Source organism: Ischnura elegans, chromosome 9 (genome assembly GCF_921293095.1).
Source record: "Ischnura elegans chromosome 9, ioIscEleg1.1, whole genome shotgun sequence".
Lineage (NCBI taxonomy): Eukaryota > Metazoa > Arthropoda > Insecta > Odonata > Coenagrionidae > Ischnura > Ischnura elegans.
In genome coordinates this window covers 38,607,471-38,632,935 of record NC_060254.1, presented here as the reverse complement: position 1 = coordinate 38,632,935, position 25,465 = coordinate 38,607,471, and the positions used below count along the sequence as shown (strand labels likewise).

Below are 25,465 nucleotides of genomic sequence, written 5' to 3'. Positions count from 1 at the left end.
AGGGGTTCTTTTGCCTTCTCATCATCATCATTGGTCAACATATCAACATGCCGGCCTCGGTGGCGGTAAGGTAAAGTCCTCGCCTGCCAAACATGAGGTCGCGGGTTCGAGTCCCGCCTGGGTAAGGTACCCTTATCCAGGGCATGGTTGTTCGTGTACGTTTCATTGTTGACTTTGTTGCATACCCCGATTTAAAATGGCCTATGAGAGCTGTATTCGGAGGTTTGGGAATAAAATAAATAAAAATAAAAATACAAAGATTGGTTTGATGCAGCTCTCCATTCCTCTCTCCTAGGGACAACTAAGTTGTTCAGGCTTCTGCTAAGGTTTTTGGAAGACTCTTCTTTTCTCCTCCTCTTCTTAGCACTTCCTTATTACTTACTCACTGATCCATTTTATCTGCATCATTCTTTGGTGGCACCACATTTCCAATGCTTCCACTCTTGACTTCTCAGTTACTGTCAACATCCAAGCCTCGCTTCCATAGAGAAACATACTAGATATATAGCATCTGATGAATTGTTTCTTTAATTATATGCTTGTACTCTCTACTGAAAGAAGATTCTTCTTTTTGTTGAAAGCCCTCTTTGCATGTCCATGTATTCTCACTTGCATTCTTGCAATTCACCACTTTACCTGATGCAATTTTGACTGCACCTTTGTGCACAAGTCAGATTTTGCAGTTTCGTGCCCTGTGTAAAATGGCCTTTAATTGTTAAGTATTGAATTTCTTATGTGGCCCAGCATATTGACTGTTGCTGGGCAAATTTGGCCTATACATAAAACTGACAAAGATCATTTTTGCTCATTACTGTTTGCCTCTAACGTCATTAAGGCAACTGAGATTTCATCTCAAGCTTTTTTCGAGTAGAGGCAGTGAATGAGCTGAAAGTTTTGAAGCAGAATGTCTTGTGCCTCTCTCCCTGTAACAGGACCAGATACGGAATTTTTATGTGATGCGGTTAGTTGTCAAATATCGAATTTCTTATGTGGCCATGCATATCAACTGTTGCTGGGCAAATTTGGCCTGTACCTATAACTGACAATGATCACTTTTGCTCATGAATGTTTGTCTCTAACGTCATTAAGGCAACTGAGATTTCATCTCAAGCTTTTTTCGAGTAGAGGCAGTGAATGAGCTGATTTGAAGCAGAATGTCTTTTGCCTCTCTCCCTGTAACAGGACCAGATACGGAGGCGAAAGCAGGAATTTGCTCAGATGGAGAGGGAAATAGAGGCTCGACTGCAAGAGGAAGAAGAGAGAGAGAGGGAACGAGAGAGGGAGAGGGAACGGAGGTTGGTTGGTGAGGAACCTCCAAGTGTGGAAGAGGCTGGGGGAATGAGGGATAATGATGCAAAGGAAAGCGCTGGGGAAGAGGAAGAGAGACAGGTAGAGAAAGAAACAGATACAAAACATCCTTCCTTGCAACAAGAGGGTAAGTCTCAAAGTTCTTTTTCCATCCTCTCCTATTCACCTCCCTCCTGTTTCACACGCTCCACGTCGCATTCCCAGTTGCATGGGATGTGACATTGTTCTTCACTTGCCAACTGCTTGATAGAATATCTCTTGGCGAGATGTCCCAAGAAAGCCCTTAAATGTATAATGTCAAAGCAAAAGAAAAATTGCCAAAAAAAATGAAGTGTGTTGTTCACATTATCATTATTAGCTCAGGTATCATTATTTTTTGTTGTTTGAGCTTTTTTTTCAATGATGATGGGAAGAATCAGTTTGTTTGTTCTGTTACGGGGATCTGTCTCTGTTATGTTTTTAGGACACGATGGCCCGAAGTCCAAATTGCTTCTTGCCTCGGCTGATAGCAAAGAAGCAGAGGAATTGTCTTCCGACAGGAAGGAAGAAAAGCCACTGAGAGGAGGGAAGGATTTCGATTCAAGGGGTAGTGCTCTGAAATCCAAGACCTCGCAGTCGTCCGCAGAGGATGTAAACGCTGCATCGCACGCTTCGAAAAAGCACGAGCGGAAGAAAAAAGAGAGTAGTAGTCAGAGGAAAAAGAGACACAAGGAGACGTCTAGTCAGTCAGAAAGTCACACGTCTCGCTCATCTTCGTCATCTTCCTCTGCGGAATCGTCGTCTTCATCCTCCTCCTCCGAGTCGTCGTCCTCATCCCGTTCATCTTCCCCCAGCTCCTCCTCGTACAGCTCGGATAGCAGGCACCGAGGTGGTGGGAGCCGGAAACGTAGCAAGTCGAGCAGGGAAGTGCAAAGCAAAGATACGAAGGGCAGGAGGGGGGGAGGCGGGAGCCGGGACAGGAAGGGTTCGAGGCGGAGGAGTCACAGTAGGGACAGGAGTAGGAGTCGGGGAAGAGGGAGGGGCGGGGAGGAGAGGAAGCGGAGGGATAGCGGGTCAAGCCGAAGGGATGGAGGTGGCGAGAGGCGGAGGGGGGGGAGGCGAAGTCGGACTCCCGACAGGAAGGAGAAGAGGAGGGGGAGTGACAAGGATGGGAGTAGTGGTGGGGGGAGCAGGAGGCGGGGGAGCAGGCGCTCGTCGACCCCTCGCAAGGGGCGGAGGAGCAGAAGTAGAAGTGACCGAAGGAGGCACAATGGTGGTGGGCGAAGGTCTAGCTCCAGATCTTCGTCGTATGTTGAACTTGGTAGGAAATCAGGGCACAGTCACAGGGACTAGATCTTTCACTCCCAGCGTTCCTCCCAGCATAAGAAAAGGGGTGATATGCCGAAGAGTAATGTAACGATTCAATTCACTTGATAAACCCCACACTTTTAATTTTCCCTCAAATGGACACTGTTAGGGAGTTTTAAATTGTTGCTTTGAATAGGGAGTTGGCAAAACTAAAATGCTGAGAAAGATCTGATACTCATCCTCTGCGAAGAAACTTAAGGTTACCTATCCATTCACTATAACAGTTTCCAATTTTTGTGATAATTGTAATTGCATGCCATGGCTGAAGGTATCTCTTTGGGATGGTGGAGTGAAAAATTTTCATTTAAAAGTGGAATCATTTAATATGAATGGCCTGTATAAAAGTTTTAATGCCTTGCTAACTCAGAAGCATTGGTCAACACTTAAACTTGTAAAATATTAAATACACGTAAACAGTGGAATTAAATATCTTAGTTAGGTCAAAAGCATACTTTTGAGTAAATTTCGTTTATAGCTAATTTTCTTAGTATTTTTTTATTCAGGTAAGTATCCTTGTGTAGAAATAAAAGTATGTCTACAGGTTAGTTCTCACTTAAGTAATTTCTCTGCCATCTCACTGAAAAATCCTTCGGTCATAGGGCCTTCAATTTTTTTAAATTGTTGCTCCTTTTTGATCTTCAAGGCTGTGAGATGAAAGTGGTAGCTTTTAACGTTTTAGCTCATAGGAGTTTAAATGCTTACATCTACCAAGAAGCATCTGATGGCATTTGAAAGTATGAGTATAGTTTTGAATTTAATTAATTTAGGGACTATTTTTGCCAACAACAAATATTTGTAAGTTCTTTAAACTTGCAAATTTTAGTTAAATCTATTTAATGATTTGCCATCGTTCAGGTAAGTTGAAACGCCCTTCTCCCTTCATATTAGACTGTACTCCAAACAAAGTACAAACTGGAAACTTGTCTTAAATTATTCATGTTCTTTCTTCTTTAAATTTTGTCTTGAATGAAATGCTAAAATTTCAACATTGTTACTATTGAATTGATGAAATAACTTGGAATATTTTCATTTCTATTTCCATTGTATGTACAGTTTATCCTGTCTTTGTAAGTGGTATACTATTAAATGATTATACTTTTCATTTTTATGTTATGGACATTTTTTAAAAATCTCTCAATATTCGAAAATCCTCGAGTGATTCATCTGTGTGAGTCTCCCAAATGTCGTTATTAATAACTGGTATCCAGTTATTTCTTTTGCCTATTCTGGTGTGTGAAAATATCAGTGGTGAGTCAGTTTGCAGGATGTGTTGTGTGAATGAGTGGGATGATTAGTTATGCATTTCATGTATAAAGTGTTGTGATGGACGCTTATCACCATCCTGTGAAAGATTGTTGTGAAGTGAATTATTTTCAGTGGTGGTGTACCCTCTATGATTTTGCTTCATCACTTCATACGTCAGCTGTAATTTTTTCATTCCAAATATAATTGTCCAGTTAAAAGTGTTGTCTTTTTTATTCAACCATATGTTCATCTCCATCCTTGAATTTTTTTTCCTTATGTATAAATGTCTTTTAACAGTTCCCCTACCATTCAGAAAATATCTGCAGTACTTAATGTGAATTTTTATGCTATCTCTGTAAAGAGTTTTCATTAAAGATATTCATTATGATTGACTACCGATGTGACAAAAATTTTACTCCATTTACATTATGATAGAAAACCTAGTTTGGAGCATTATTCTCATGATAGCGGTATATCTGCAGTATTATTTTCTGTAAAGAGAGGATTTTGTTAGAAACAAATGTGGAAAAACCTTCAATCTGCTTGGTTTGTCCTTTTTGTTGTCATATCCCATCTGGAAATTATCTGCATGAACATTGTCGATAAGGTCAGAGATGTCTACAATCTATGGTCCCAAGAGCCATATTGAATATGTATTTGGCAGTGTGGTTTTTAATAATTTATCCACTGGAACTACTCATGTTCCTTACATATGTGCTATCTCCTATAAATGCTGATTCTTGTGAGGAAACATCTTGTATAAATTGTTAGCATGTTCTGGATCTTCTGTCTTTCACTTACAATATTTATTCATAGTTGACACTCCTTATATTTATCATGGTTGATGAGTTTGACATTATTGGAAAGATGTAACTAATAACTTCAGGCTTTACTTTGTGAAACCTCTCCATATTGGAAGTAAGGAAATAAAACTTTGTAAGGTTCACTGTTGTTTAATTATGGGCACGACCCGGGTTTCGTAACTTGGTTATGAAACCCGGGTCGTGCCCATAATTAAACAACAGTGAACCTTACCAAGTTTTATTTCCTTACTTCCTGATTGGAAAGATGTTTATAAAGCAGATTGATGCATGACGTACAATATCGTTGAGTTTCAAAAAGGGTTAATATCAGCAGACAGTACTCACATATTGTGTCGATATATGTGGAGAAAAAGGTTTTAGAAGAATGCTGTTAAAAAAAATATTGCTTTTGAAAGGGTAAGCTCTCTAACATCGAAGCATAATGTATTTTCTTCTTACTTTTGTCTATCTAGAAAGGTTTTTTGCTTTAGAAATTTTGGAAATGAAATAATCATGATAGTTGTGACCTTTTTTATTTAGATTTTATTGAAAATAATTTTCGCGAGGGAAAGTGTCAAATATGGTGCCAATCTCACCAGAAACATTATCAGTAAACATTGCTAGAAAAATGGGCTGTGGCACAAGTGTTTTTGCCCACATTTTTGAAAGTAAAATTCAAGCCTAATATTATTTTATGTGTGAATAATATATTTTTAAACGAGTATTAAAACTGTTTATTAATCAATCTTATGTGGTACACTAATCAACCCAAGTAGTCCCCCTCCTGTATTAAATCATATTCTTAAAGTTAGCATAAGGCTTCTTTTACTTCTTGCTATCCATGTAATAATATCTTCTTCCCCTTTCTTGCTTCACTCCTCCATGTAGCTTTCTTTCCATCATCCCCTCTCCCCATTTCACAGGCTCTTCTTTACTTGCTCAGTCGGTTTAATTGATGGAATCTCATTCATGGATTTTTAACCCTCTTCCCATTTTCGTATTGACTTAAAATTTCAGTATGTACATATCAAAACTAAGTAACATTGCATTCTTGTTATCATTGTGCTATTCCTAGGTCTCCAGAGGCAATATAAGACACTTTTTTTGACAGTTAACATTTTTATTCAGATTCATGGTAAGTATTGATGATTTCATTCTTCATAGCTGTAGCTGATATTATCTGGCTCAATGATTAACGTGTTTGCCTAGCAACCAGAAAATTGGAGATTCGAATTCTGGAAAAGTTTTTTGTTTTCCATGTATTTTTAAAAGTCATTTACAGAGTGGCGTAACTAGGAATATGCTTTGGGGGGGGGGGGGGGGGGGGGGGGGATAAGGGGGCTCGGGGGAGCTACCTCCCCCCAGGCAATGGGTGTCCAGGAAAATTTTTGAAAAATAATATGCCTGGAAATGCATTTTGCATAATTTTGACACTTAAATTTTAATATAAAGCAGATGCCGTTATCATGCATCAAATCTAGAAAATAATCTTAAATATTTTTTAATACTTCTCTGGGGCTTTGGGGGGGATCTATCCCATCATCCCCCCCATAGTTACCCCACTGCATTTACGAGTTGACTTCACATGTCTTCCATTGTTTTAGGCTTTGCTGTTTCGCAATTTAGATGAGAAATTTGTGGTAGCCATATAGGCCTTACTTATATAAAATACAACAACGAAAGTATTATAAAAATGGATCAAAAATCAATATGAAATTCAATGTATATACTTACTTAAAATAAATAAGAAATAAATTTTAAGAACACACTTTTCCCAAAAATAGTATAAAATGCACTACAAAGTACAAATTGGCTTATTCACCTAATAGGCTCTTCTACAGTAATTTATAATAAGTCTATTCAGAACCCATGCTTTATTCTCCAAGTTATGAAAAGATTATTTTTTACTTTTTAGTGCATTTTGAAAAAAGCGTGTGTTTTAGAAATGGCATATATTTTTTCTTGCTTTCACTTCAACTTTTTCCAACTTTGTGATTCCCTTACAAATGCTATCTCGTGGAATGGTCAATTCACTTTCTAACTGTTTCAGTTTAGGTGCTTCAGAGAGTATATCCTTCTATCTTTTTGTACACCACCGCATTTCTTGCTCGATTCATCCATTAACTTATTGGTCATGCCAAGGTCATTCTATATACAGATCGAAAGGAATGTATACATTACAGGGAAGTCCTCTTCTATGTCCTTACGTTGCTATCAGGAATATATCTGCCATTAATTTTACCATCCTTAACTTTCAAAGGAAAGTATGTAGCGATATTAAGACAAAAATGGTACGGAAGAAAAAAACCGGATATAAATCTATGTTTATGTGATATTTTGTGCCTCAAAAGTAAATGCCTTAAAGTGATCTCTTCCCGTCCTTGTATGTAAATGTTGAAGTTATTAAATTGAGGAAGTAATATTTGAGGAGCAACTACAATAACTCTATCAATATTCCTATGATGATTTTTAGTGTAAAAGAAAATGAGTTGCAAATAACTCCCTCCAGTTGCCCTAGGTCATAATGCAAGTTACAAGGAGAGATAATCAAGTAATGTACATTATTGATTGAAATTACCTTAATTATGAAAAGTCTTCGATTTCTGGGAAGAGTCAAAATGGAGAAGCGCGAGAATCGGAAGTGGTAAGAAATGATCCGCTTCCGTCCTAGTGTCAAATTTTTGTGACTGCAAGGGATTTTCTGGAGATATCCTAATACGGTGCGTGCGGATATCTTTTCGAATGGACGAAGTTACCGCCGCTTTCCATTAGGCCACGTGACCTTCCGCCCCCCCCCCTCCTTCCGCCAATGCACGCGGCAGGCAGGGCAGGTGCTCGAATGCCGTGAAAGCAACATTTCTGCTCCGACTGCGCGGAGCGCCAGTTTGACCGCAGCTCTCGATCGTGACTGGCGGACCTTTCGGTTTGAGTCGATGCGTCGCCGCCGAATGCTTCAGCGTAGGCGGAATATTTTTTCCGCGGCGATCGAGGCAATGTGTCTGCCCAATCATTTCGTCAATATCTTTGAGAAAAACAATTGTTATTAGGCAGTTATCTCTCCGACGTTCCCTCCCTCATACGGTCCCTCGTCTTTTCTTTGTGAAATTTGCATTAAAGCTGCAGTTAAATGGAGCCGATTCATAACTAGCTGAATACTTTGTGGAGAGAGTATTTTTTCCCCATGGGAAGTAGGTAATGTTTTATCCCTATAATTTCGAGAATAACTTCGTGAAAGACAACTGTTTGAGGTAGTCTCTTCGTATTTCTTTGTTGGAATGTGCGTCTGCAGGCGCTGTTGAAATCAAGTTAAACTTTTTATGATAAGAAGATGCCCACGATGGGGAAGTTTCCTAGGCCTCCTTGCTTCACCGAGTGCTACGTGTGCGGACGCGAGTTCAGCTCGCGGTCTTTGGACATACACGAACCCAAGTGCTTGATGAAGTGGCATAGGAACAACAACAGGCTGCCCATCTCCCTCAGGAAAGCAGCCCCCGTCAACTGCCGAGGAAAGAGCGAACCTACGAGCCCGCCGAGTTTCTGCGAGATACAGCTCGTGGACGAAGAATACGACGCGGAGGTGGCCCTCCTGACTCCCGTGATCCACTCCACGAAGGAAGCCTCCAAAATCAGTAGCGCACAGGCGAGGCAGAACTTGAAGAAGCGTCCACTCGTGATAACCCCCGCGGTGTCACCCGCGGACGAAGATGCATCGGCCTACGAGACTTCACGTCCGAGCACGGCGACACTGGAACATCCCCGCATCCTCGACGAGTCCTTCGCCGACAAACTGGACATGTCCCTCACCCGCAAGGAGCTTATCAACATCGCGGATTTTTGTAAGTCGACCAAACGGAATTCCCTTGTCATCAGGAAAAAATCGGACGTGGGTCAAAACGGTCGCGCCAAGTGTTTCAGCCGGACTGTCAATCCCCGTAGGTCTAGAGTTTTGGATAGGAATGGTTTGGTGAGCAGGAGAAACATTAAGAGCAGTGCGAAGGAGAAGGTTTTGAGCGGCAATGCGACTGTTATCCTCAGCGAGCCGCAAAAGTCGGTCCCCGTTCGAACCAAGTCCTTCAAGAAACTGAAGACTCCCTCTTCAGTGTCCCAGTCCTCCCCCTTGAGGGACAAACAGCAGAAGCAAGCGATAGCTATCGAATTGAGCCCCATGAAAGAGCCCAGGAGTCCCACCAGTCCCAAGCCTGTACAGGAAAGTGATAAGAAGGGCCAGAAACTGCCCGCGGTTTCCAAGTGCAAGACTAAAACTGTTAAGTGTCCCGCGAACGTTGGGAAATCCGCGAAAGAAAGCCCCGCTGAAGTTGCCAAGAACTTTGCCCCGATGGTAGCCCCTCCCTGCGTCGCCTGCAGTCGTCCTGAGAAGCCTGAGAGGTTCCACAGCCATCCTTCCCCCGCGAAGCCCGTACCTGCTGCCGCTCCCATCCCGAAAGACTCCCCAGCCGTGCGGAAAAACGTTGTACACTTGTCTCCGAAGAACATAATCCAGAAACCTATCCCTATTCGATATCAGAGCGCCGGTCAGCACTCTGCAAACGTCTTCCAAAAGAGTAAACAGGGGTCCAACAATTCTGTCGGTAATAGGAGTAGGAAGAACAGCACCAACAAAGATGCGTCGGCCTTGCCCGTGGAGAATCACAAGGGAAAATCCTCACAGAATATATCGCCGTCCAGCAGCCGACACGTTCTTCCGAGCGGCAATAAGCTGGCGACCCCGGACAACCAGAAGAGAGCCTTCGTCGTGGTGGAGAGTCAGCCTCCCAAAATACCCGAGAAGACATTCAGCAAGACCATTGTGTGCTACCTGTGCGAGAAAGAATTCAGCGCGTCATCTTTCACGCAGCACCACCCTCGATGCATGGAGGTAAGTCATTCATTTTAATTTCCAAAGATGTCTATTGCCGTTCAAGCTTGATGACGCGCCTTCCGCTAGAATCTGATGGCAAATCTTCCACCCCTTAACTTTAAAGTCTTGTTCGCGCGGTTGCATTTACTCTTATAAGTACTTGGTGGGAAAAATACTCGGTTAGAGTCACAAAATTAGAATGGGATATTTTCTGAACACGCATTTTCGCGATTTTGGGTGTTTAAATGGTGCCGTTTTGATGATTTTGTGTTTATGCATCTACCCTCGGCCATCATTACATACATATCGATGGATAAGTTCTAACAACACGTATCTCAAAAATAGCAGCTTTTCAGGAGACCAAAAAAACGATTATTTTTTTTTATTGTATATAATTTTCATTGAAATTAAAAACCAAAAATGCATAAAACTGAAAAAGAAGCGTACATTTGCAAGCAAAGAGTTGTTTTTTGGTTGAATTTTTTTTAACAATAGCAGTATTAACTCAGACCTGCCAAATTTTGAGGTATGTGTTGTTAGAACTTTGCTATCGATATGCATCATCATCTATAAATTTATAAATAATGTAATGTCAAGTTTAAGTTGAATAAGATTGAAGTCTACCGTTCAATTATTAAAGTTTGCTTTGGTATCATTAGGTGATAATAGAGACATCAAATTTCGTTGGCCTTCTCTAGATACTCGTGTATAAGTGAAGTTGAACTCTCTTTGTCCGTAAAGTCCGAGGTGGCAGGTGGAACAATTTTATCATACTTATCCGTTAGATTATGCAACACACGATACTCGAGTTTTCCTCGTAGCGGAAGCTTATATTTTGAAGATCATGTGGGTTTGTAGGCCATTTGAAAACTATTAAAAGTAAAGAAGAGCCAACAAGATCAGTAATATAACAGGCTACTTTGTTCCATCGATAATATGATGGTGACAATTCGACCTAGTTCTTAGGTTTCCAACAACTCTCCTTTAGAAATATGTTTTTTTAGAGAGGGATTTATGCTTCATTTATGCTTATTATTTTCACACCACTCTCTTGAGACAACTCAAGACCATTAAAATCGCGTATTACTTATGTATGTTGCGTTATAAAAGGAGAATAATAATGTATTTATGAACTAGTCGTCGGACGTTTAGCTTAAAGCTCGTCACATTACGAACGATTATAAAATTTAGCCTCTACAGTTACTAGTATAGATGTATCCTATTAATGTGTATGCAAAGTGAATATCTTTCTCGGAATGATTATTTTATAATGATGTAATTAATTTGCAAAACATATACGATTACCAGCCTGCCAGCAGTCGAATAACTGAGTTTATTTGACATAAAATTACCATTTAATTCCTAAATAAAGTATGATGAAAACCGACTGCATCATTACATAAATATGCATTATCATTTATAAATATATTCGTCATTTAATGAAATGGTTAAATTAAACGTGATTAAAGCCAACCATTCAATTATTAAAGATTGGTTCGGCATCATTAAGTGTTAAAGAATACTGTTATTACAAGCATGCCAGAAGACTGTTTTCCGCCCAAAGGCTCATTTGAATCTTCATATATGGAATTAGACCGGTATCTTCCCGATTCCACCACAGTTTTGCTCGTAAAATATATTTCATGACTTTTGATTTGATTCAGGTTTTCCATCCCCCTTTTTTACTTCCTGCATCCGCCTACTTAAGCACTCTTCCATTTATGGTGAAGGACTGGTCTACACCGTTATTTAATACACTTAACACATTCCCCCAGACTTGTCGCTCGAAATGCAAAACGAAACCAAGCTGTTAAAAAAACTTAACCGTCGCTTTTTTGGAACAGGAATAACCTTATTTCTTCGAAAAGAAATTCTTGATTCCGTTAGACTGAAAAATACGGCTGACCTGATAAAAAATCTAGCCTTAATCTTATTTCATTTTCAACCTAGTGAAATTTGCATAACGCGTAGATATGAAAGAAGTGAGCAAGCTGTAAGGCTATAACAAGACGAATTTTATAATTTCATCCATGAGCTATGATTGGTTGAATATTTCACTTGTTGATCATAAATAGCGAAGTAAACTTGACTGTAGGGAACAAGTCTTTGCTCAATTTTTAAATTATTTCTTGTCCAAATTAGTCCAACTCCTCAGATTCCATCCAATCTGACGAAGCGGCACGCGGTAAAAATTGAGTAAATGCAGGCATGTGTTACAGAATGGTTGGTCAATAAAAATAGCATCAACGCGCGACCTGAATTTCATTTTTTTAAATCCTCATGTAGATATGTGCATGTGAAGCACGCATTTATTATTAGTAGCTGCGGAGACCACCTGTACCCGGCCTAAGCGAGTTTTCCGTCGACGCTGGGGACACACAATTTTGGAATTTCAAATCTAGGTTCGTGATGTGCTTTAAATGTCGCTAGAGAAAATAGTCTTGCGCATCACGCGATGTCTCGGTAACGGGAACGTGGTTGTACGGAGCAAGTGTGTAGAGGTAGTACGTTCTGTCTTGAGAAAATGTTGGCTAATTAAATATTCCTACGGTAGGATTAAATGCAGCGTTGGATCCTGCATGCTAATTTCTTGCTGGTGGCTGACTCATGCCGGTTGCGACGAGGCAACGCGGTTCAATACAAACCCGCAATCAAAATTTTTTATATGAAATTCTTGAAGGTAGTGATATCGCATATCACATCCCAAGATATATACAGAGTAAAAATCCCTAATAACCATCACGCATGTAACGAAATCCCGCCTATAACGAGGTGAGTTTCCTGTTCCTTGGACTTTCCTATGATCGCCAATGTTAATTTCTCCGCATGCAACGAGTTCGGATGATACGAAATCCCAGCTGTTACGAACTATTCTTCGATCCCTTGGGGAATTACTTCCTTTTCAATTAAGAAATTAAGGCCATCGTCGGTACTTAACCGTTTCTTACCTTATCATCAGTTGTTCTCACGTGTGGCCATCACCACAGCTACGTACAATTAGTCTAACCGTTGATCTTGAATGCTTCCCTTTAAGGCCTTCTGATGGAAAGGGTGGGAGGATGGTTAATTGTTACGGATCTTTTTACTAAAATAAGGACGATTTACGGAATATTATCCGGCAATCCAGTGATGTATAGAGCAAAATCCTTTATTATGAATGCAACGAAATCCTGTTGATAACAAAATAGAACGATGATCCCCTGAAATACGTTATAAGCGAGTTTTACTGTGTATTAGAAAGGGCAGTATGGTGGCCCAGTGTGTCAAGGGCTGGCTGCTGACTGAGGAATTCGGAGTTCAAATCTCAGGTATTGCCTGCGGAAATCCCCAAGCAAATTCAAAGAGTATTAAGTGGTCTAGGTAAAAGGACCCTTTCCCTAACTTGAATTTGTCATTTCTTACGTCTAAGGCCTAGTTTTGTATGAACTCTTCCCTCTAATCTCCAAACCAACCTGCTGGTTAAAACACTGAGTGGGAGACCGAATATTATGAAAATGCTTCGTAGAATAATTATTCTTTGGCTCCGTCGAAAGATGAATTTTGCGTCATTTTGGGATGATACCTGATAGATGTGTAAAAATGAAAAATATTCGCCCAAATTTTCCTCCATTTTATTTATACTACTCATTTCCGCTCTTTCATAAGCTATCGTCACTGTTTATTTTCGAGAAATAAATTAGTTATTTATCCACTCACCCAGTGGCGTAACTATGTGGGGATGAGGGGATAGATCCCCCCACAAAGCCTCAGAGAAGTAAAAAAATATTTAAAACTATTGTCTAGTTTTTGCATATTATAACTGCATCTCCTTAAATTTAATTTTTTAGTGCCAAAATGATTTAAAATGTATTTACAGACGTCATTTTTTTATTTTCTGTTACCCTACCCCCACCCTAAAGCATATTCCGAGTTACGCCACTGCACTCACTACTTAAAAAAAACATCAGGATGAGAATCCAATTAGTTAATTATTCTATCGTGAAACGTGTTTTTTAACCCTGATTAACAATGCAAAAATACTCGATAATTGTGAGGCCATTGCCATTTTTATTTAGTTTGAAAAATCACTTTTTTGTTTGCACTGCTCGTTATTCTAGTAGTGTAAAAAAGACATCACCCTCTACGTCAGTCTTGATGCTCAGGTTTCCTTAAAAATCCTATCTAGGATTTGATGAATGACAAAACTAAACATTGGGTTTCTCTTCCGGGATATTTGGCTATTTTTACTATTGAAGAGGTCCTTATTTTTATAAAAAAAATTCGATCAGGGCCCATCTTAGCGGTCAAAGTCAACCATCACCGTATCATGCTTTATCTGTCTTTGAGTCCGCCAACCCTCATGGCAATGAATCAGGAAAATTATTCACTAGGAAAATCAAAGGAAAGAATTTTGTCTTTCACTAGCGAATAAAAACATTCCAGTCAGTAATGGGCCCTTTTTGTCCCTAGATAAGAAATTATAGCGATTTTTTTTATGTAAAGCGTGACAAAGTTCCAATACCACGCGACCGATCAAGACGATGACGAAGATTCAGGAAATTCAAGGCTCGCCACTATGATTCGAGGTCGCTAACCTCAGGGTCGCGGCGGAGACCGAAGATATCACCCTGATAGTCCAGATATACTTTCTCGAGACTAATTCCAAAGTGAAGATTTTTCCTAAGCTCGGAAAATTTGTTTTTTTTTTTTCGCCTAGCGTGGATTTTCGAATTTTGGGGATTTATTATTGGCTACGCTTTTTGCGGTTTTCGATTCCTCTCTGGAAACAATCGCGATTACCTTTAAATGCACAAGTTATTTATATAAACTCTTGAGAGGACGCATAAAGCCCATGCGACCGGTATTTTTTCGTGACGTTTTCATTCATGAATACCTCTTTTGCTGATGAAATACTTCCAACATACTTTTTGGCTGAGACCATTCCTTTCTTACGAGCTTCACAGTTACTTCCCCTTCTTGCTTCCATAGAGGGTCGTTCACTCAGACCCAAAATCATTAGGAATCGTTAGACGGGCATGGAATCAAGAAATATCATATACAACATCATGGAGATAATGTATTTATGGAATCCATGGTGAAGATAAAGTTTGCCCACGAAGAAAAAATATTTTACACATTCAGCCATTCGCTCCTAAGTGTAAAATAAGAAAACGCAAAAGTTGCAGTTCACTTTTCATGAGTTGATGACGTTATTAAAGATATGGCTCATTCACTCGATTAATGAGAACCTTTCGTTGAGGGAAGGAATCGCTCACAAGAATAACAAACAAAGAACCGTACGATCCCCCATGCAAAAAGCCGAGAAGTAGCGGTGACACGATCGGAATGAGTTCGTAACGTCATCAACTTATCTGCGAAAGGGTTAAGTCCGTAGATTTTTCGATGGGAACAACTCGAGAAGAATCGAGACGGAATAAGGGAAAATACGGGTCTCTTTCATTTTCAAACTCTATCACAATCAACAAAAATATGTAATTGCTAGAATAATTTTGAGGTTTTAGTTTGGGGGATTCCGAAATCTTAAATAGAAAAATCAAAAAACGGTTCCCTTCCTTTACCCCACCAAGGTAGTAATGAAAATAGATTTTTAATTCATGTTTTTGGTCAAACAAAAAACCTAGTAGTTCAAATTTTCCACCACTTCTAGTTATTGATAATTTACTGTTATGTTAAGCGTCTCTTTCCTTGCTCTCGAAGTTTTTTTCATGGCATAGAGTTTTTGTGACCATTTTAGGAATCAATCGCTCAGTGATCCAAACCTAAGATTTAAATTTAACGAGATTTAAATGGGTGAGGCAAGAGCTAACCCCGGAATAAGTATCACAATCCCTCAAGGGTCACCTACAGATCTCGTTCTAATTTTGCTAGGTGATTGAAATGAGGGAGGAAGAGCAGCCTGTGACACATCGCACATGAAGCTAATATTAGTGGCCTTGAAGCGGGGCTGGAGGTGTTCAATGTGTTCAAAATTCACTCCACAGTCACGCCCAAATGATCATGCAATATAAGAGTTGAATTTCAACAAATAAATAAGCGCGTAAGGATTCGGTTGCCATGCAAAATCCTGTGGCCCTCGTGAAAGGTTTTGCGAAGTTTTAAGATCGGAAAAATGTCCACAGTGAGCGTGCAGCGTCAAATCATCCGTCACAGAAACTTGATCCGTGGAATCTATGATTCGTTGCATGATACCTTACCCACTACGCCACCGGAACGATTGTGCTAAGACAGTCTTAATGCCAAATACATGGGCGTACCCAGCGAAGGGCAGCTGCCCCCCCTGGAAGCAAAAGTCGCAAAAGTCTTTAAGCAATATCAGCACTGAATTGAAACAAAAGTATTCAACATATTTTATTTAAACTCTTGAAAAATGATATGTATTAGTATAAGATATGTAACTAAAATAAAACTATTTTTTCAAAGAAATAATCTCATAAACTAATAAAGCGCTGTTTCATCCACCTTTTCCATACTAAAATGTCACAACTTGGCTGGTCCCCCTAGACCATGGGATGCCCCACCCCCGAGACCATGGCTTGCCCCCCTAGTTATGATCCTGGGTACGCCCTTGGCCAAATATACTGGCTGTGTTCACAGATGTCCCGACGAGAGTAAACTCCATTCAAGTGACTCATGGATAAAGCATGCTTCGGAGAATATGGGAAAGAATTCGTAGCTAGATCCAAGGGGACTGCATAGAGGAGGCCCAATTCCATCACGGAAAGGCTGATTTCTGTTGCCATTTCGGTAGCATTTTAATATGTTTTCAAAAATGTCCTCGGCGCTCTGATGAGTGCAATGCGATCCACTTTTTTCCAGCATTTTGCATTATAATGTTTTAATTGCGAGGAATATCATTGAAGAGTTATGAATTTGATAGATTATCACATCATCATTTATATAACTTTCGGTTAACACCCCTGATTATACCTCATTTTCCCGTGACACTCGGATCAATTTGTCAGTCAGCGACTTACGTAAACCCATTTAAATGCGCGACTTATGTAAACCCATTTAAGTGGCGACTTTTGTAACCCCATTTAAATGCGTGGTCAGTGACAACACATTTAGAGACCCGACTTGAGGATCCTATTTTGTAATATTCGTGGCTAGATCTTTTGCGCGTTGTCATAATGCGATGGATATGATTAATTATTTCCCCGTTATAAGGGGTATAGAACTTTTAAAATTCCCGGTTGTATGTGAGCATTACGAGGGAAGCTTTTTGGAGGACAAGTAGTGCCTGATCTGGCCACTTTCAGACGCCAATGAGATAGATGTGCATTAATTTTTTCCGCCACTGTACAAGGAAAACGCCTAAATTTATGCAAACCACAACACAGTAATACCAAGGAGGTTGTAAATATCTGGAGTGTGCACCACTGGTTTCGAGCGTGGAGCGAAGTGTGGCCGAAATGGGGGTGCTTGGGTAGGACAAACTCGCCCACTTTGACTTAAACATTGACAATCCCAGGGTCAGTGCTTAATATTTGGCGAAATATTTGGTCATAACTTGTTAATACATTAAAATATCTTATGGAACGCACAATGCAAACCTTTTTTTCTTACTTCATGGGTAAACTTCGCGAAGTTATGACTCAAACATCTTTTCTCAGGGAAACATTATTATCAATCACCACGGTTACGTTCTACAATCAGCTCAGCTGAAAATAAAATTTTACGAGAGTAAACTAAATTAAATTAAATTAAAAAAGAAGAACTTTGTGCTTTCACATTAATATTTATTCACGACCATGGTTTCAACGTTAGACGTCATCATCAACCTGAAACAAACCTTCTTTTTTAATTTAATTATGAATCGCTTTCATCAAGTTACGCCTCAAACAATTAATTTTATGAGAGTAAACTAGTCATTTATCTGCATATATACTGGAATTTAATTTTATTACAGTCAATCTAAATCTAAAATTACAGAAATAAAGTATATTTTCAAGGATATCCCCACCAGCAAAGTGGCTTTAACAGACACAAGAGTTTATACATTAATAGAAGTATCGCGAATAATGGGAAAAATCCGATGACAATCACCAGGGAAATACTAATGATTATGGTAGCATTTCTCACTTAATTTAGTTCATTTTCAGAACAAAACTTAGCCACCTCAAAATATCAGTCGGGGACTGACCAAAAATTGTCAAACCAAGATGGCGGAACTTTGACCACGCTTAAAAACTCGAAAACAGCGCCTCCAGATATTCACAACCCCCTTGGATAATACTCCGTGAGTGCTCTTCGTCATAGCAACGGAGTAAAAGGGGATATTTTTGTAACGCGAGTTGCATATATTTAGGAATTTTCCTGCTACTTTCCGTCGCTCATATATCGAGAAGTATTGAGCGTTGGCAGCTGGAACGAAAATGGGTATTCATTTCCTTCCTTTCACCCAGCAAAATTTGAACAAGATCTGGTGGTGACACTCTAGGGACTTCCCTCGTCAGACTTAAGAAATTCAAACAGGGTAGGAGAGCACATCCTTTCTTTGTGGCACCGCAAATTTTGAGACTTTAGTTTGGTGTCTTCCGAAGTCTCTCTAAGAAGACTCGAAAAACCCGGGCCCCTTCCTCTACCCCGCTCATCGCGCATATGGATATGAAGATAGATATTTTATCAATTTTTTTGTCAAAAAAATATCCTTGTGGTGCGAAGTGGCTCAGGGAATTGGATCTCTCCCTACCCAGAATGCGTGATATCTTACGCTCAGTGTCGGATTTTCCTATAGGTTAAATAGGCTTCAACCAAAGGCCTTAATATCAAGAGGGGTCTACATTAAAATTGTTTGCAACATTAAAATTACTCTATTCTAAAAACAGTGAACACTAAAAACTCTGAACCAAAAACAAGGAGAAATTCTACGCATGTGACTCATAAAAATACATAAAAACGATATATTATTATCTCTCATGTAATTTGCAAACTTAAAATGGGAGGTGAAAAGGCTTCTTTTCATCTAAATCCGGCCCTGATTACGCCTTTGACTTATCAGGCGTTATCTCTACCCTCACCTTCGACATACTATAGCATAGTGGTTAGCGTCGCGTCTAGCTGTCAAGAAGTTTAAGCTTGTATTCCATTATTTTCCGAACAATTTCTGCGAAGGGAAAATGTCCTCGCTTGCTAACCTTGAAGGTCGCGGGTTCAAATCTCGTCTGAGTGACATTACACAACCCAGGGTATGGATGTATGATTGTTAGAGATGCGTGAAAATCGCAAATGCGATATAGATGCGATGCGGGCAAATAAATGCGACATAGATGCGATGACTGGAGTTTTATGATATTTTTGCGCAAATTTGCCTTTTCGACGGCAAAATTCGTACATTTTGTGCCGATCGCAGTTTTTAAAGCTCCGCCCACACTCACCGCTTAAAGTGTGTGAGCGACTGGCCAGCTGCTAGTTGGCTGGAACTCTACGTGGCCGCGAACTACAAGCTACACCTCCGCCACTGTATATCTTATTCCTTAATTTATTATTGTTCTACAACATAATTATTTAAACTATTCTGTATTTTATCATATAAATGTTTCTCACTACATTTTATCGTCATCTACCTCATTATGAAAATAAAAAATGGACGTTACAAAATGCGATAAATTGTCATTGAAAGTGCGGTAAAATAAAAATGAAAGTGCGATTTCCACGTATATCTAATGATTGTGCAACTTTTTAAAATTTTATACAGGACTGCGTTGTCTTAATTTCTGACGTTAAATAAAAACGACATTGTTATTATCATATTTATCTATCCAAACCAACCTTCGCGTTGAATCACTGAGTGAGTGTTTCTATGGTTTGATAGGTAAGTTAATAACTCAGTAAGTTGCCAAAGATGTTGTCTTCTTAATATTGATGGAGGGATCAACTCACAGTAACTCCGTCAACTCAAGGCTCTAGTGCAGGCCGGCGGTTGATCTGACGTCATTAAATTTATCACTTCAGCTGAGACAGGTAAGTTACAGATCGTGTAGAATGAAATAATGTCATTGGAGTTCATCCGGTAAATAAGCGAAGTTCTACTTTTTTTTAGTTAAATTATTGAATTTATTGGATAGATACAAACATTTAAATTGTGTAACATCAATGGATAGTAAAAAGGACCTTGATAAGAAAACCATTCGTCCTGATACGATCGCTTTGAATAAGAATATAATGTCTGTGCTACATACGTTTGTAGGTTATTGCGGTTTCATAAACTTTAAACGTGGTCGTGACGTGGGCGAGTACATGCATTTGCCCTTGACTGCAATCGCTGAGTGAAATCAGGAGGCGTGTCTCAGAATTAGATGTAGATATCACGGGGTCCCTGGGTTCGAGAGAGGTGGAATTTTGTACGCCTTCAAAATAACTCTCGAACGGATTGAATTAATTTTTCAGGCCCGATCGTAATTATGACGCCCACTTTTACATATAACTGCAGAATGATGGGTTCCATGGGTTCTCGAGGAAATGGGGTTAAACTAAAGTAAGGCTCTGCTGGGCCAAAATTTTGAAATATTTGTAAACTTAAAATGCAATGGTTACACATGAGTCATTGAGAAAGATTATTCAGACACTGTAATAATATAGAGGGAGCCCGTGATATTGCTCTTTAGTATACATTTGGCATACGATATATCTGCTACGCAAGCAAAAACTTCTAAAGAAAATAGGAAGTTGGGTAAAATATTTTCCACGAGTTCCAATAAGTATTGAGGGTAAACCAATAAATATTAATACTGGTAAATTAACTTATTAAATTAAAACATTTAACTGAGGTCGCCCTTATCTTTTAAATACTGAACATTTGAATTTTGAAATTTGAATCTTTGAATATTGTGATCCCTTTCCTAAATAAAAAGCTTCAATTATTTCCTTATTCTTATATCTATTTCTATTCAGTGCCACAAATATGTCAATAATCGAGGAGGCCAAACTTATAAACCGCGCCCTAACGGTATAAGATTGAGAAATGTACATTTTGCAACGATATCTAAACGCAATATCGAAGCATACATATTTCACATATAATTTAATGTATTTAATAAATTTGATATTGAACATATATATGATTTCAATGCCCTTTTAGTATATAAATGAATTCCTAGTAAATGTTTATGAGTAGGGAATAGGAACAATTTCTCTCAGATAATTGAAATAATGCGTCAGAGAGAGGTATTTTAGAGCACCTATATGTTGAGAACTGTGAGCGTGGTTATCGATGTGATTGTGCTTATGATGTATCATTACATAAGTCCTATGCTTTACGTTCATTCATATTCAATTCCTGTTCCCACGAAACAATTTTATGCTCCATACCAATATAAAATATTTAAAGCCATATTTTAATAAAAGATGGTAGCACTTTTCCAAAATATTGTGGAAAAGTGCTGCGATCTTTTATTTAAATATGTTAAAATTCCACCATGTAACAGATGAATCTGTTGAACTTATTTAATACAATTTTTTTAAAGCCAATTTATCCAAGGAATAGCGACCTCAAATTAAGTGTTAATTTTTTCTCGGGCTCCCTAGTTAATTCCCTCTTTTGATTTGTTAATGTGTATATTTATTTCGAAAGAATTGATATTGCTCATTGAGTTATTTTGTTTTGGGTTTGCTGCTCTCACCCTAATTGATATCTCTCCCTGGGAGTGGTTCCTTATAGGTCAACCACGGGCTCACATATCACGGCGCCGATTTGGATTACTGCGTCTTTTCCAGTTTCCGACGTGCGGTAGTACTATTCTCTTGAAAGGAGGCGCCTGCCGTTGGAAAGGTCACGACTGTCGCCTCCGCCGTTTTCCCCTCTCTATCGATCTCAGACCGACACAGAAGACTCTTCCGACATGCACGCTTTTGCCCTTCACGCCTCGTTCACACTACGAACGTACTACGCTCATGTTACGCTGGTCAGAGGTGGGTGGGTAGCTAGCCGTTGTCAGTGTTTTTCTGAAAACTAGTCTCCATAAAAAAAGCAAGGCACCATAGTTTGAGTAGCTCTATCTTCTAAACGAATCAATCAATTTCAGTGCAACAAAAAACATACGAAAGAGATTTTTTCTGCGTTGGACCACTTTAAAAAATCTTCGGCTCCACTATTTTTCCTGCACTTAATTTCTTCTCAAAAAAAGACCCGTTTTTTGATCGTAAAATCAAATTTCCTAACTTTGAGCGCCTAGCATGCCAAGTAGTTTTCATTCCAGTACTTCGAAATTTTTATATAAGAAAGCCAGATCTAGCAAGAACAGTTTGCCGAAAAAAATTATTTATACCGCTAAAATGGATGGTGGTAAACAACGCAAATATATGCTAACTTTGAAAATAATGGGTCAATTAAAAATTATATGTTACTATTGTTTGCCGTTTATGGCGGCAAGTTCATTTAGGAAGGCCGTTAATGACGGTGATTATAATATTTTTTCAAGTCCATTGCAATAAGTCTTTAGGACTGTAAATAAATTTCATAATTTTTTAGTTGTCTCTCGCATGGAGTTCATACCATGGAGAACTAAAAGCCATTATCATCGTGAGTCATCAGTTCATAGACTGGTTTGGCGCAGCTCTCCACTTCGCTCTTCTATCTACTAACCTCTTCATGTTTACGAAGTTCTTCCCTTTTTCGTCATTAATAACTAGTTATGTGAAACTCATTCGTGGCCTGCCCACCTATTCTTCGACGGTTATCTTCATCTGGCTATCATATCTCATGATGTATCCGAATAAATAGTATCGTCTTCTTCTCTGGGTTTTTAGACGTCTTCTATTTTCTCCCACTCTCCTTAACACCTCCTCGTTAGTTGCTCTGTCGATCCATTTGATACTCATCATTCTTTGGTATCACCACATTTCGAATGCTCCCTCTCTTAATTTCTCTGCTCCTGTCATCGCCTAGAATTATCTACATTTACTTCAAGGGCGTACCTAGGATCAAAACTAGGGGTGGGGGGGGCAGCTGCCCCCTCCTGCCCCTCGCTGGGTACGCCCATGATCTACGTATTAACCCACAAGCCGCCTAAATGTTTTGTGGCGGGTCCAGACCGCCCCTGCTTTTACCCATTGTCTTCTAGGGTGCTAATTTGTATAGGAGTTTCATACCTATAGTCAAGGAGGGTAGAAGAATCTTCATCTAACCTCCTTGCGCCCCTGCAGCTTGTCATAAGTTCCTCCCTCATCTGACCTTTCCCAGGCGAAGGGAGACAGCACACACACAGGTGAATGCTTGGGGTGGGTGACTTCCGTTCGTCTTTAAATTTTCATTTTATCACCTTCTCCGCTCGTCCAACTGAAGATTTAGTGCACCCTGCCCCCTTGTCGCGTGCTACCCTCTCTGGCCAGTTTTAGGACGGGCTTAAAAAGAATCCTGCGTTTCGGCAAATGTCAGGGGCCAGAATAGCTTTCGTACGCACGAAATCGTAATCTGTTGGTGCCTTCTGGAAAGCGGTGGCGTCCAACCATCTGTTGAGCTTCACCAAATACCGTGCAAAAATCAAGGAAGGGTTGTTAGGTGTCTTTCCTAATCAACCAAGCTCGAGGTATACGTGTGGTTTTCAACTTTTGTGTTATTCCCCTCGCGACGCGATTAAAAAAATTAATGTACACTGGTAAAGAATGAGAAAATCGGGTATTAAATTTGAAGATTGCGTTCTATACAATAACAATTAGACATCACGATACAGCGGTATAACTCAGTGTAAATCAATGATTTAGTTGTGAAAAAAGACTAAATTTTAAAGATAGCCTTAATTCTTCGCTTTTTAAAAGTAAGCAACAGAAATATAAGTTGCCAGGATAAGGATCTCGGGTATAATCAAAGTGGAGTGAGATGAAAACATGAATTACTTAAAAGCATGTAATAAATCCCTTTCCATGAACACAATATAAGGTCGTGTTGTACAATAAGAGGTTATATACTTCTTCCTAGACCAGTGTATTTTTGGAGAAAAATTACTTGCATCAATCTTATGCTATCATCTTTAAATTTTCAAGGAATATAAAACAGACCTTACCTGTGTCTCTAATTTGAAAATCTTTCCTTTTATCTTTTAATTAATTTATCATCTGTAATGTTTTTATAGTTAATAAAGATATGGGAAAATGTTTAAAAGTATGTACTCCATACATTCTGAAATTTTCAACATGATAGCAATAACTAAAGGGATCTTATCCATCAACTAGAAATACCGATGGAACCGGAGGTATGCTTACTCTTGTGGCTGGAGAGATCAAATTCCCCGCATTATCTCCTTTCATTTATTTCTTCGAAAACAGCTACATCCTTAAATGATACTTTTAAAATATAAACGACGATGAGTGATTACAAAACTGTTTTGACTGATTACATTTTAGATGTTTTTCTATCCGTTTATTTCACTGCAAATCATCAAAGGTTTATGAAACAGATGAAAAATTTGTGAATAATATTTAATTTAATGGTAATAAAACAATTTGTATTTATTCTATAGCTGGTTGCATTATTTAAGTTCAAATAATTCGGAGCTTTAGGCAGCCTCAAAGGTACAAGCACCTGTATGGAGACTGCCTTCCGTAAATTAATACGTACCATTGCTGGTGTTTTGCACAATATATGAAAATTTCCCAACATATATATGTAAACAAATTAGGGGCATTTCATTTATGCCAGTTTATTAGTAACGACATAATTCATGCCCCTTTTTTACAACAGAGCAAGCTATATTGTATGAACACTTAGCATGATGAATGATAGATAACTAACTCAAAATCAACAAACGGTAAGAGTTTTGCAAAAACTCATATTTTTCACTTGAGAAAGAGGATGGTTTCTAAGGATTGGGATCTAAGGATGGGGATTAGTTGAGAAAGAGGATGGGTTCTAAGCTGGCATGTAGCCAGAAATTGCTTCGTTGGGTGATATGTGGGTTGTTTATACCGGTAATATGTTTTTTTCGCATTCGCATGCAACAGAAAAGTAAGTATTTTATTATATTAGTAATGAATTTTGTGGCAGGATTCTGAAATGTATTGTCGTCTTTGCTTTTCACCGAAGGAACAGTCTACACTCATTCTTCATGCTCGTAGACCCCGCAATAGTCTTATATAATATTCCACCCGTGTCCTTTCTATTCTAAAAACAAGATGGTGATATTACTCAGTGTGAATAAAATTCCTCAGTTCCATGCTCTAAGTATTTCCGTATATTTATCACTAAATTTTGCCCATCGCCTAAGGAGATTAAATTATATTTATTTTAATTAAAAAAAATCACAATCACCCCCTAAAATAGCACAATGAGGCCTTTAAATCGGGAGTTTTAAACTATCAGTAACATACGATCACACACACCCATGTCATGGAAGGGGCAACCTATCCAGGCCGGACTCGAACCCGCGACCTTAGGTATGGTATGCGAGGACTTATCCCCACCGCCACCGAGGGGGACGACTATGTAATTGTTTCTTCGGTGCGATATCATGGCAGACATAATGGAATGAAACTTTATGGATAAATGGAGTGTGAGAGAATAGGTATCCATGGGGTCTAGTGGTTTCCTCAGCGGATGTAACGCTGACAGTTGTCACAAGGGAAAACTTACATCTACATAATATCCCTGTGAGCTATCTCTTGGGTGTTTGGCAGGGGTTGATCAATCATCTGCATGCTACAGGATTCCCACATGCGCACCACGTGGTCATAAAAATGTCACGAATTCTAACAAATTATACTTCCACAATCACGTAAAGGCAAAACTTGCCAACTTAACACGAAAGCCAATCTGCCTATGCAGCTATTACTTGCAAAATATGCTGTTGGAAATACAAGGTAAATTCAGAAACCTGCATTTAGGAATGTATACGGTAGTAGGCTACAAACAAGTCAACAAACCTTTAGTAAGTCTGAACGCAGCCTTTATCACTTATCGACCGTTGAAAAA

General features: G+C 39.1%; 2 protein-coding genes across 3 annotated transcripts in view; both read left to right on the top strand.

The window, feature by feature from the left end:
- Positions 1 to 4,118, top strand: part of LOC124166007 (arginine/serine-rich protein PNISR-like) — a 32,467-nt gene extending 28,349 nt beyond the window's left edge. The window contains exons 11-12 of the mRNA XM_046543584.1: positions 1,183 to 1,435; positions 1,772 to 4,118. Coding sequence (XP_046399540.1) covers positions 1,183 to 1,435; positions 1,772 to 2,640 — 1,122 coding nt within the window. The 3' untranslated portion in view covers positions 2,641 to 4,118. The remainder of the gene's footprint in view (positions 1 to 1,182; positions 1,436 to 1,771) is intronic.
- Positions 4,119 to 7,565: 3,447 nt separating this feature from the next.
- The window catches only part of LOC124165569 (titin-like), an 85,539-nt gene continuing 67,639 nt past the window's right edge, over positions 7,566 to 25,465 (top strand). For both annotated transcript variants that reach the window (XM_046543025.1, XM_046543024.1), the window contains exon 1: positions 7,566 to 9,579. In XM_046543025.1, the coding sequence (XP_046398981.1) occupies positions 8,032 to 9,579 (1,548 nt within the window). In that variant the 5' untranslated portion in view covers positions 7,566 to 8,031. The remainder of the gene's footprint in view (positions 9,580 to 25,465) is intronic.